Genomic DNA, 12,004 nt, shown 5'->3' with positions numbered 1-12,004 from the left:
GAACTTTTTTTTTCTTTTTTTGTTAAATACTTTTCTTGTTTTACCAAGAGGAATCATCAGTAGATGACCAGCATGTGTTTATCTGTGGAGCAATGGAGGGAGGCTTCTAGAACTACATCTGTGAAACATTTCCCATCTTCAGAAAAAAATACATATATACTCTTCAGAGTGTAGTTAATGCTCTGTTGTCTGGAACGCTTTCCTTTTCTTTGGAGGATTGCTGGGCAATTTTCTTCCTTTCATAGGATGCTCCATAAAGAGTAATCTGATCTGTTTTCCACTACAATATGCAATTTTATTTGTTTATTTATAAAGCACATTTACTATTACTAAATTAAAAAAAAAACAACCCAGGAACAACAAATCGGTGATTCAAAAGACTTGTAGATTATCAAAGTAAATATGTTGAAAGCTATTTATACCTAAATTCCATTTATTTGGGACAACAACTGTTCTGAACTGCCTCTGAAGTTCTGGTAGTAATTTGAAAAAAAAAAATTAAGTAAATTCAGATGTGTTGCTGTCAGGTCAAATTAGAGTAATTTATTCAAATTAATTATAAATTTAAAATTTGGTTTGTATTTTAGAAACACTTGAAGGGTTTTGTATGGTGCTAAATGGTTTCCACATGCAGTAATGGAAGCATTAATTTGATGTACAGGGTAAATGAAGTGAGTTCCAGTGCCTATGTGGTCACATTGTACAAAGATCTGTCCACATATTTTCTGTTGTTCAGTATTGCTGCTTTCAAGTGATGTCAAGTTAGGCTGGTGTGTGGAAAGGAGTTATATATAATATGTGGGCTCAGGCAAAATATATTACATGTATACTGCTGAGGACAGCTACTGTTAATAAAACCACAGAAGGTACTGTTTAGTGCCTTTACCAAGAATGCTTTACAGTTAAAAGATTAAAGGAACTTTAATTGGAATAATAATTTTTTTCCTTTTTTTTTTTTCTGTAGAGCTGCAAGTGCATTGATTTCATATGTAAAGAGACATGGGGGCATGTTACAGATCTAAGTATGAAATTTCTAAGTTCCTGTGCTAAAATGAAGCTTAAACATAAATATTTAAACATCAGGATCATTTTCTTTAGTCTTGAGCTCCAAAAATTAGTATGACATGACAAATGAAATAATTTTGTAGCATAAGAAGAACATAATTATTTCAAATACTTTCATCTTCTGTATTTATTTGTCTCATTAAGCAACTTAAGGAAATCAATATTTCATCTTGACTACAACAATTTGTAAATCCAGAAGCCAGATTTGGAATGTTAACTGATTTTGATTTCATTCTGTTTACTTTAAGGTAAATTTGTATTTTAGCAAGCAAATTTCTGACTCACCTTTGGTGTCAGCTTTTTCACACAGAAGAGTGAGTGCAGGTAGATCTCTAGCTGTTCACTGTGACATTTTAAAGATGTTACTATTTAATGTAAAGGATTTTTTGCTATAGTTTCCTTGAAATTGTTCATAGTCTAATCTGAGAAAAATATAGGAATGTTCATAATTACAATTGTCAGCTCAGTCAACAGTTAGGAAATGTGTGTTATCATACAGTCTAATTGCCTAATGAAATATGTGGGATTTTTTCCCACAGAGACTCAGCAGAAGATAAGTGATGCTTGTTTATATATGTTTGCAATCCTTTTTGAAGCTATAATCTAGTGATAGGACATTTTAGTGGAACACTGTGCCATTAGACCATGTTATTGCTTTCCTTGTAGTTCTCAAAACAGACAGCTTTGTTCTTTTTCCTTAAAGAACTCAGTGGGGTGCTCTAGCACTTTTTCATCTTTTACTCCTGGAACATTCAGTAGTAAAGAATTGAGTCACTTCTTGTGTCAGAAGTCACTTATTGCGCTTGGTGTCTTATCACACGATGGTGCCCCTCGGGGGGAGGGAATTGTGTAGTAACATCATCAGTAATATGCTGAGTTTACTCTCATCTGATCAGAAAGTTATGCTTAATTTCCCCTCAAGCTGCTGTGAAGTAAAGTAAAAGTAAAGTATTGCAATGAAATTACAATTTAGCACCTTTGTGTTGAGGAACCAAATTGATGTTAATCTCTAGCACGTACTCAGGTAGAGCTTGTTCCTTGGAAACTCATGAAGAATCTGGGGCAGAGGGTTCTACAGTCTGATGGATAATGGTGATTTTTAGAGATTCAGCTGGGAAAAAAAAAGCACATTGGGAAAAAGGAAGTGAAATACAAAAGAAAAGTTGAAATAACTTTTTCTGTAAAATGACTGGAAAGTACTGAGAGCAGCTGAAACCATGCACATACCTTACAATATTCTGTTTTCCACACAAGGAATTTCACTTGCCTCAGAAGCAAGTAAGAACAATTGAGGGGGAAGTGCACAATTAGAGATGAGGAGGCTCACCGGCAATCTGTGCTAACATGTGGTGTGTATTATGGAAAAAGCTGATGAAATCTCCACTAGAATGTGGTCTGTGTCTTGATTTACATTCCCTTCCCTTCTAGAAACAGTTTCTAATATAGAAAGGTCAAGTTCTGCCCTCAGATGTCTCTCTGCAGTGCCCGTGAGACTCAAGAGAAACACGCTCAAGATCTGAGGTGATAAATGTATAATACAAGGTATTCTTAAGTCATAGTAGCTACTTGTCCGAAGTCCCTGCAGTTACTGTCATTTAATTCCAGTGATTAGTAAAACATTTTAAGATTCCTCAAGTATGAAAGGCATACTGTTGTAACTGAGTTTAATCCTACCAAAAGCCAGTTTTCCCTTGCAAAATCTCTTCTTTCTTTTTTCCTTTTTTTTTTTTTTTTTAAATTAGGGATAGTAATGAAAGGATGGAGGCTGATGCTTAAAGTGTACATGGCTACAGAGAACCAGTATTAATCAGCCTAATAGGTAACAGTGTGCTAATGATATAATCGTTCCTAGTCTACATACTGGGGAAAGGAGAATTATTTGGATGGTTTTGAAGCAGAATGATGATTGACACTGAGGTATTTTTCTTAATTTTTTATTATTTTAATATTATTTGGCAAATATATTTTGTCCTTCTCTTTGTCTTAATTGGCTTTTAGCCTATTTACTCTGAGGAGAAACTGGAAACTAAGAGCCAATCATACTTTTAAGGTGGATTTGTGAATTTTTTTTTTATCATGCATGTTTTTTAAAGCACCTTTAAAAAATATTTTTTTTAAAATGTCTCTCACTAGGGAGGAATGAAAGTATTTGTATTACTGCTTAAAGAAAATTATAGAGGTCTTAGTCTGTTTGTACAGTTCCTTTGAAACAAAAGGCTCATGCTTGCTTTGAGATTTCAGATTGTGTAGATTTACAAAAGTTTGCATCACACCTCCTTTTCCATGAATTGTGGAGGAGCTTGCATGGTCTGTCTTCACTGATACACAGTGAAGTGCATGGAGCATTTAAACCAGGAGGCTTTAGGTATTGTAAGGTCTTAATCTTTCTAAACAGATATCATTGATAAGAAATGATAGATTTCAGTGGAGACAGAGCCTTACTGGGAAGATTAACATTGGCTTTTTGCTTTACTTAGTTCCTTGCTCTGTTAGTCCAAAGCTTGACATGTCTCCATTCCAAAGCAGCTAAGGATTCTTAAGTGGTGATATCATCAGTGAGAGAAGATAAAGATCGACTGAACTAATGTGCTGAGGCTAGTAACAATGTGGCAGAAGTTAAAATTTAAACAGCTTTCATTCTTCTTTGTTTGATTTTTCACACTGCAAACTAAATTATTCCCTTATCTGATTGAAAAACTTAAGCATGGTGGTGGTGTCTGCTTCATTTTTTTTGCAACTTGAAAGAACATTAAATGCTGAATCTTTCTACATCAAGGGAAACTAATTACACATACCTTGAAATCGATCTGTTATGTGTTCAGATCTTTATAACTGAATTCAGCTGGAAAAGCATATTTACCTTTAAAGGCAGCAAAATTATTGTCTAAGGTGTAGTGGTTGCTAGCAAGACATAGAAATGAAAAGTAAATTGAGACTTGTCTTAATACTCCTACTCCTTTTGAAAATTTCAGTCCTGATGTTCTTATCTCTTACCATTTAGTTTCTGTCATTTAGTATCTGGTGATACAAATAGGTGATACTTGATTTAGTATTCTTATCTTCTAGGGCAAGTAAGAGAAGGGACTCAACAAAAGAAGGACCTTTGTACATCTCTTATTTTACCACCTGTGTAAAAATTCTCCCTGAACCACTGTTTTGGTCTACTTTTAAAGGACAAACCACCAAACTCAGAAGGTCTTACATAACATTGTCTCAGAGGCTTTTAGTAAGTTCCTAGTCTGTTAAGAGGAAATCTTATTTTTCAAGATCGACAATTCCTGTTGAAATAATAACTTTAATACTTTGAAATATGTTTATTGCAAGTCACTATGCATGATTTTTTCAGAGTTATTTGAATATAGTCTATGTAAAATGTTAATACAGTATATATAAAATGTGAGCAACTGGTTACATTTACGTAAATGTGGACAGCACTCTTAATTTATGCTAGCAAAAATCAGTTTGATGAGCAGTTATGTGTAGGGTTAGCTTCTTTAGGACAAAAGAGTTAATTTGTAATCTTTTTAAAATTATATCTTCCCATTTGAAGTCTTGCCAGTTAAGCTTTGTAAAATTACCTTTATTTCAGCGAAGGCCTGGGTACAGTCAGAACCCTTGAGTGTGGGATTTTTCAGTGCCTGTTATTATTTAAGTCCAGTTGGGTTCAGGCCCTGTGTTTCTCTGACCAACAGTGTGTGGGAATGCTTTTAAAAACAAAAATGTTATTCTACAGTTGGAGCAAAGCATTTAGATGACGAATTTAAGAAAAAGTAATCTAGTCTCATACTTACTATCAAACCTCATATGGTATCCCTTGGTAGGCTTGACTTTTCACCATGAGTAGCTTGGTTTGTGGTTTTCTATGCTATAATCTCCTTAATTGCAACAGGACTATGCACGAGAAAAAATATAGTAGTAACTCTTTAGTAGTTATGGCTCTTTGCCTTATATTATAAAATCGGCAGAGGTGATTTGACTCTGGATGGGAAAGAAAAGTCTTTGCTACCGAGAGCAGTGTTAGGATTGGTGTTACACAGTATACAGCAAAGCGTGTGATATTTCTAATAAGGGGGTTTTAGTGAACTCTTCTGTCTTTGAAACCTACACACTTTCCCAAACAGTCAGATTTCAACATTTTCTTTTGTACAGAAATGAGGAGCCACACCACAGGTAGAGTTAATAAAAAGAAGCAATTTGCTGATCAAGTTCATACTTACATTTAAAAATTCCTACTGACACTTCTAACTCCAGCTTTTCTTAAAAATAAATAAATAAAAGCAATGTACAGCAAACTGCTGCCTGTCAGCCTGCATGTTTATTTGTGTGACACTGCATACTTTGTAGACTTGGTTCTTCTTAGAGAAATGACTATTCAAAAATACTTGCAATGGTTTTTAGTATTTCATTCTTTAAGCTAACCTAAAATAAAAGCAGTAGTTTGTCTCACCTTCCTTACTTAAGCAGTTTTTTTTTTTACCTTTGGTTCCTTTGTTTTTGAAAATTATTGCACTACAAAAATGAATGTGAAGTCAAATGTGTGTATTATAGTGATGCTTTCTTCAATGGTTGAACAGGACAAAAGCAGTCTTAAAAGGGGAGACATATTTATAAGAATTATTTTGGAGTGACTTTTCTAAGACTTTTCAGGTAACAAATTAATACACATTTGAGATCTGTGATCTTGAGTAGTTATGTGTAAATTTCAGTGGGTTGGATAATAAGTAAGTTTAAAATTTATGTATCAGCATAATTAGTAGAATTCTTCCACTGATATGTCATGTGGTACTTAGTTTCGTTACACCTTCCTCTAATATTATTCAGAAAACACATTAGCAGTTACTTAGTAATCATATTATGCAACAAAGTGTCCAAGAATCTTTATGGATTTTTTCCAACATTTGTTACTAAGAATTTGTAAATTAAATAGATTCATCAGGGCTGGACACTACTCTGTGCTAGCTCACATTGTTCAGCAATTAAAACACTGAAGTTGTAAGCCTAACAGGTTTTCATGAAAACTGACAATTTTTTTTTATTTTTAGCGTAGTATTGGTGCCAGACACCAGCGTATTTCATGTATTTGTACCTTCAAATGTGAAACAAAAGAGCAAATAACTTCAAGTTTTCTTTATGGCAGTCAAAGTGCAGTAATGTGTTAAGGAAAAAAGGGAGTCTATCTGAAGTAAGATTTGGTAACTTTATTTCTCTGGTTCACATTACACTGAAAAGAAGCTGTTCACCTCCCATTCTAAATCATTTTCCTTTTACCAGCTGGAGAAGATCAGAATAAAATGGACCCATCCCTTTTCTCAGTCCCTGGTGGTGATGATGATCCAGCATTTGTTTTTCATTCAAACCACATGTTGAATAAGTGAAAAAGAGGAAATACATGCTGGTCATAGGTCAGGTGCAACACAGAGTTTATACAGATTTATTTTCTTTGTAGCATCTGCAGTCCTGCATTTAAAGCCGCTGGATGTTGTCCTGCTTCCAGTTATTTTGAGGCAGGTTTTCTTATATAATGACATTTTGGGTTTTGGCATTCCCTGCTGGCCAAGCATCCAGCCTCCAGAGCTGGAGAAACAGCCTGATCCCACAGAGGAGAACTCTGCAGCAACTGGCTCTTCACAACTCAAACTCCCTCATGATCTCATAGGGTGGAAGCTGACCCTCTTTGTTTCTGGCATGAAATAAAGAAAGCTAAGCCAAAAAGAAGAATGTGGAAGAGTATTAGGGTGATAATGGGGAGCTGGGGTTAAGAACTTCTCCTTGGGCTTGTGGGAGAGAATGAGAAGGAAGGAGCACAAATGTACTGCAGTCTACAATGTGAATTTAATTTTTAAGCAGGTATAGATGATGAGCTAAAGGTTTCAATTTTCTCATAATATTGTAAGTTACATTTAATTTATACTCTTTTGGAAGTACTATAACTCTGATTGTGATTGAAGGAGCATCAGAAATAGTGACTGTATATATCACTATCAGCTTTACTTGTTGTCTTTATTTCTCAAACACTTCTAGTTGTGTTTTTATAGCTTTGACTAAATAATGAATGATATCCTATTGGCTAGGAATTTGAAGGCAATAATTTCAAATTCTCTTAAATGTGCCAGCCAGCCAAGACTAAATATGCATTTACAGCAGCTATTTTGCAGATTTATAGCTAAAATTTTTCTGTATTTTTTCTTATCACTACAATTTTAGCTCACTTTTCTTCAACTTGCCAGCATTATAAAATATATTAGGATGAGAATTAATAGCTTGCTATGTGATAAATTAAATTTTACAAGAATCATGTTGGAAAAAAAGGGAATCCCAAATGGGCATGAGGGGGTGGGAAGGGAAAAAAACCCCATTCTTCACAATAGTAATAATTGAGCACTGAAAGAGCTTGGCAACAGAGACTGTTCAGTCTCCATCATTAAAAGTTTTTAGAACTTTGATAAGTGTCTGAGCAACTGTGAAGTTAGCTCTTCTTTGGACTGGAAGTTGGACTAGATGGCCATTGCAGGGCTCTTACAGTCTAAATTTTTCTAAACTTAAAACACCAAAATTATCTCTGAGCTGTACAAAGACTTGGACATACTAGAAAGGGAAAAAGTCCTGTACAAAGGCTTGGACATACTAGAAGGGAAAAAAGTCCTCATGTCCTTTCTGTTCTTCAGAGCTATAAACACGCCTTTTTAAAATACTGAGGGACTGCAGTGGGAACTGAGAGACTAAATATCAAATGTCACACCAGAGACTTGAGAACCCAGTTTATGCACAGATATTTTAACAGATACTTTATATGAATGGTGAGGAGTTTTTGAATCTTATTTTTGTAATTAGAATAATTTTAGCTTTTTTTTAACGATGATTGTGTCTTTAGTCTCATATAATGAACATGGTTAATTTTTGTTGTTGTTTTGCCTTTTTTTTTTTTTTCCACTTACCATTAGGAATAGGAGGCCTGCAAGATTTTGTGCTAAAGTCTGCAACACTGTCAACATCACCTGCTTGTCCACCATTTACTCCTCTCAACTTTGAAGCGACACCGATTGTGCGGGTGGCTGTGGAACCAAAGCATCCAAGTAGGTTTAACAGAGAACAGGGATAGTAACACCAATTCAGTGTGGTAGTAATGCAGCTTCCCACCCTTAGTGATTTGTCTAGTTTATGATTTAGCCACTGAATCAGAGACTAGCCCAATATAAATTGAATATATATGTTGTCTAGAGGACTGTGTGTGAGTTGTTCCAGCTGGCTCGCTCATGTCTCAGTAGGTGAGGAGAAACAGGAGACCTTGTTGTGCCCTTTTGTGGTCAGACTTAGCTGTTCCACAAGTAAGACACCACATGGTGCTAAAAGCTCAGTATTCCTTTACTGTGAAGGTAAGTAGATCTGCGGGTTTTCCCTTTCTGCTGACATTCTTATATGCTACATCATTAAGCTCGTGGTACAGATTTGCAGTACTGCATCCCACTGATCCCTTCCTCCAAACCAGGGAGTGGTATATCTCTGGCTTGATTTGAATTTCAGCCCAATTTCCATTTGTTGTTGTGGTGTTAGTAGAACCAAAATAACTGGCTTTATGTTCGGTTGCAAAATACTCTAACACTAAGATTATATGGTTTTTTAGAAAATGATTGGACAGTTTAGCAGTTATTTGTTTCATGTGTTTGAGTAACAGATAATCATATATTGTACATCCTGCATTTGTTAAAGCAGTTTTGAAAGTATTGGAAATTACTGGTTCTGCTGAGTGCAATATTAAGGTAAATGTTAAAATGTTAAGTTAAATGTTAAAGGAATGTAATTCTAGAACTTATGACCAATTTGGGGGTATTTTTTTTCCTTAAAAATAAGTTAGAGAATTTTTACACCGTTACTTAGTTTCCCCTCCTTGGTAACTTCTGAGTCTGTGATTTGAACGAAATTTTTAGGGGGACAGAAGTCTGAGAGGTAGCTATACTTAGGAAAGTTTCCTGAAAGTTCACTGCTGCTTGCAGCAACAACAGGAAAACAAAATTTGGATTGCAGGCTCAGCTTGAAAGCAATCAATTGCCCAGTGAGCTGTATATAATCTTGAGGTGGCCCTAGCACATTGTCACCCACCATGTGGGTGACATTGGATTGCCACATCAAACTTGCTTTAAAACTGTGTCTACTTTTTGGAAGAATGACTCAAATAAATATAAATTATTTCCCTGGGTATGTTTTACAAAATTACTGCATATCTTCACGTTCATGTCAAAATCTCTCTGTATGGTTACCATAAGCTCTAAAAGAAAAAAATAGAAAGCGTTCATCACTCTGTGAGCTTAAATTCAGAAGGCAAAGTTTGAAGTCTTTGTTCAGCTCTGTTGACCATGTGAACTAACACTGGGATTTTTTCCCCTTTTGTTTATTCTTATGTTTGTTTTCAAGGATACTTTTTTATTACACCCTTAGCTTAGCAGTAAATATCCAATATCATTTTCTTTTAATAGTCTCCAAGTGAATGACAAGTTTAATGTCACTTTTCCTTCTGAATATGAATATGCATTCCTAGAAAGCCTGTGGGTATTCTTTAACATGCATGTAAAATAAAAAAAGGATTCATAATTAATTTTTTAAATTGTATTCATTATGAAAGTCTGCTGACATGAGGTGTTTATGCATAGCTTTGATGTAATCTAGCCAAATTTGACTCAGCTGTGGCTGTTCATTCTCCATTAACTTTAAAGCAACTCTTTTTAAACACCTTCATTTTAGGGACAGCTGTGATTTGTTTCACTGAAAAGCTCTCACATTCCTGATTTTTCCCCTTTTCAGGTTTTAATTGCTTTAAAGCTTTTCAGTGGCTTCCAGCTAATTTAAAATCCTTCCTGTGCTTCATTTGCTCTTATGCCTTATAAGTAATCCATATGGAATGCTTTTCAGTTTTATTTTAGTAAAGTTAATATGCCATTATTTATGTATTTGGAGCATTTTCAGCATTAGCAATTTAGAGGTTGCTACACTTGGTCATGAAAGATTGTAAGGTAATACAATAATTTACTGAAAGATGACATTAAACAGTTGTAATAAATAAGAAAGGTTATAATTTGATAATTTGTGAAAATGATGAGTGAAGTCTTGAATTTTTTAGTCACTTCATATCAATAAAATTCAGGGGGCTTTATTGGTTGTGAACTGTTTATGAGCTGTATCTGAAATTAATTGTATATAGGAAGCAACATAGCACAGTTGCAGTCAATAGCTGGCTTGTTATACTGAACGTGTTGTAAAGCTGCACAAACAAAAAACGTGCAAACCATTTAAGTGTGGATTGCATCATCAGTATCTAAATTGTTGGTGGCAAATTCTGAGTACAGCTTATGTTTTCAGTTACTGCTCTTAAACCCTACCACTCTGTGACTCATAAGCAGAAATTTGCCTCTCTGAAAGTTTTTGAGTATTCCTAAAATAAGTATGTATGTTTAGACTTCCACAGAACTGAGTTTTACTGTAAGTCTATCCAATTTCAAGTATTCCTTATCCAGTATTACTTTGTTAATAGTATCTTATTTTGCCAGGTGAGATGCCTCAGCTGGTCAGAGGGATGAAGCTTTTAAACCAAGCTGATCCTTGTGTGCAGGTTTTAATCCAGGAGACAGGAGAACATGTGCTGGTGACAGCAGGAGAAGTTCATCTTCAGCGTTGCTTGGATGACCTGAGAGAAAGGTTAGAGGGGCAAGTAGGAAGAAATATTTTTGGTTCAGTAGATGTCTGTTGTATTTCTCTGTCAGATGAATATCTTGATTTATATTCTGGCAAAATAGAGCTTTACCACCAGCAGTTTTTACCACTGGGTCATAAATGTACCTTTGTGTAGCTGTAAAATTATCTACAGTGAGGTAGAAACCACCAATTTATCACTTCTATACATCTTATCTTTTGGGTACTTTCTAGAAATTATAAATTGCAGTAGGTTTAGGAGTCCAGTTAAGAATGTAATGTGGTGTTTGTACAAAATAAAAACTGAGAGGCATCATGTCTTGTAAATGACCTCTCAAAAATTAGAAATCACCAAGACTAAAATTTTATGTGCACACTCTATCCCATTCGTTTTCTCATTTATTATTTTTTTCAAATGTTAATCTGTTCTCATTCATGAGCAATATTTTTTGCAAACATATGTGCATATATTTAGTATACTCTCTTTCTTCAAATGATAGAAGAACAGTGGTCTGAAACAGTCTTTTCCTATAAGTTCATTTCATAAAACATTCCTGGTACTTCTGCCACTGTCATTTTCGTTCTAAACCAAGAAGCAAACCTGATGATGTATTGTTGAATGTTGATGTTACTGCACTCATACTCATTTCAGGTTAATATCAGAGAATAGTAATTTCCTATGGAAGCTGTAAAATTGGAAGTATGTGTTAATGATTATCCTCGTTACAACTTAGTGCAACACATTTTTACCACTTCTAAAAACATAGTATTATTTATTAATACACCCTACTTAAATGTAATGTGTTAAAGCAAAACTGGTTGTGCCTATCTTAAGCTGCAGTTTGCATAGCAAGATTGTATAAATGCCTTTCTTCTTGGCAACGGTCTAAATTTGGAAAAAAATCCTAAAATAATAGCTACATGACAGGGAAATAGGACTGTAGTGAGCAGCTAGTAGCAGTCCCTGTATTTACATTCCTAACCTTTAGTTTTATGTGCATAACTTTGGGGTTTTTATGAGTTGTCATCTAATTTGGCTTTTAAGAGAATGATAAACTGTCAGAAGTGACCACTTTGTGTCCTTTAGCTGTGTTCCTCAAGAAAATGTTGTCAGTGTTCTAAACTATCAAAGCCCAACAACACTCTGTGCTTGAGGGATTGTCAGCAAAACCAAGAAACACTTGCAGACACAAACCAGCAGGGCTCCCACCATTGTCCTGCCTGACATTGATGCCTGTTTTTCTCACTTGGGCACCAT

At 34.9% G+C, this 12,004-nt stretch overlaps 1 protein-coding gene across 1 annotated transcript in view; it reads left to right on the top strand.

Moving 5' to 3' along the window:
- EFL1 (elongation factor like GTPase 1) overlaps positions 1-12,004 on the top strand; it is a 70,367-nt gene that overhangs the window by 40,002 nt on the left and 18,361 nt on the right. Inside the window, 2 exon segments of the mRNA XM_032700369.1 lie at positions 8,007-8,138; positions 10,605-10,752. Of these exon segments, the coding sequence (XP_032556260.1) occupies positions 8,007-8,138; positions 10,605-10,752 (280 nt within the window).

This window comes from Chiroxiphia lanceolata, chromosome 12 (assembly GCF_009829145.1).
Source record: "Chiroxiphia lanceolata isolate bChiLan1 chromosome 12, bChiLan1.pri, whole genome shotgun sequence".
NCBI lineage: Eukaryota > Metazoa > Chordata > Aves > Passeriformes > Pipridae > Chiroxiphia > Chiroxiphia lanceolata.
Note: the sequence above shows the minus strand (reverse complement) of the source record. Positions and strands in the feature narration are given on the sequence as shown.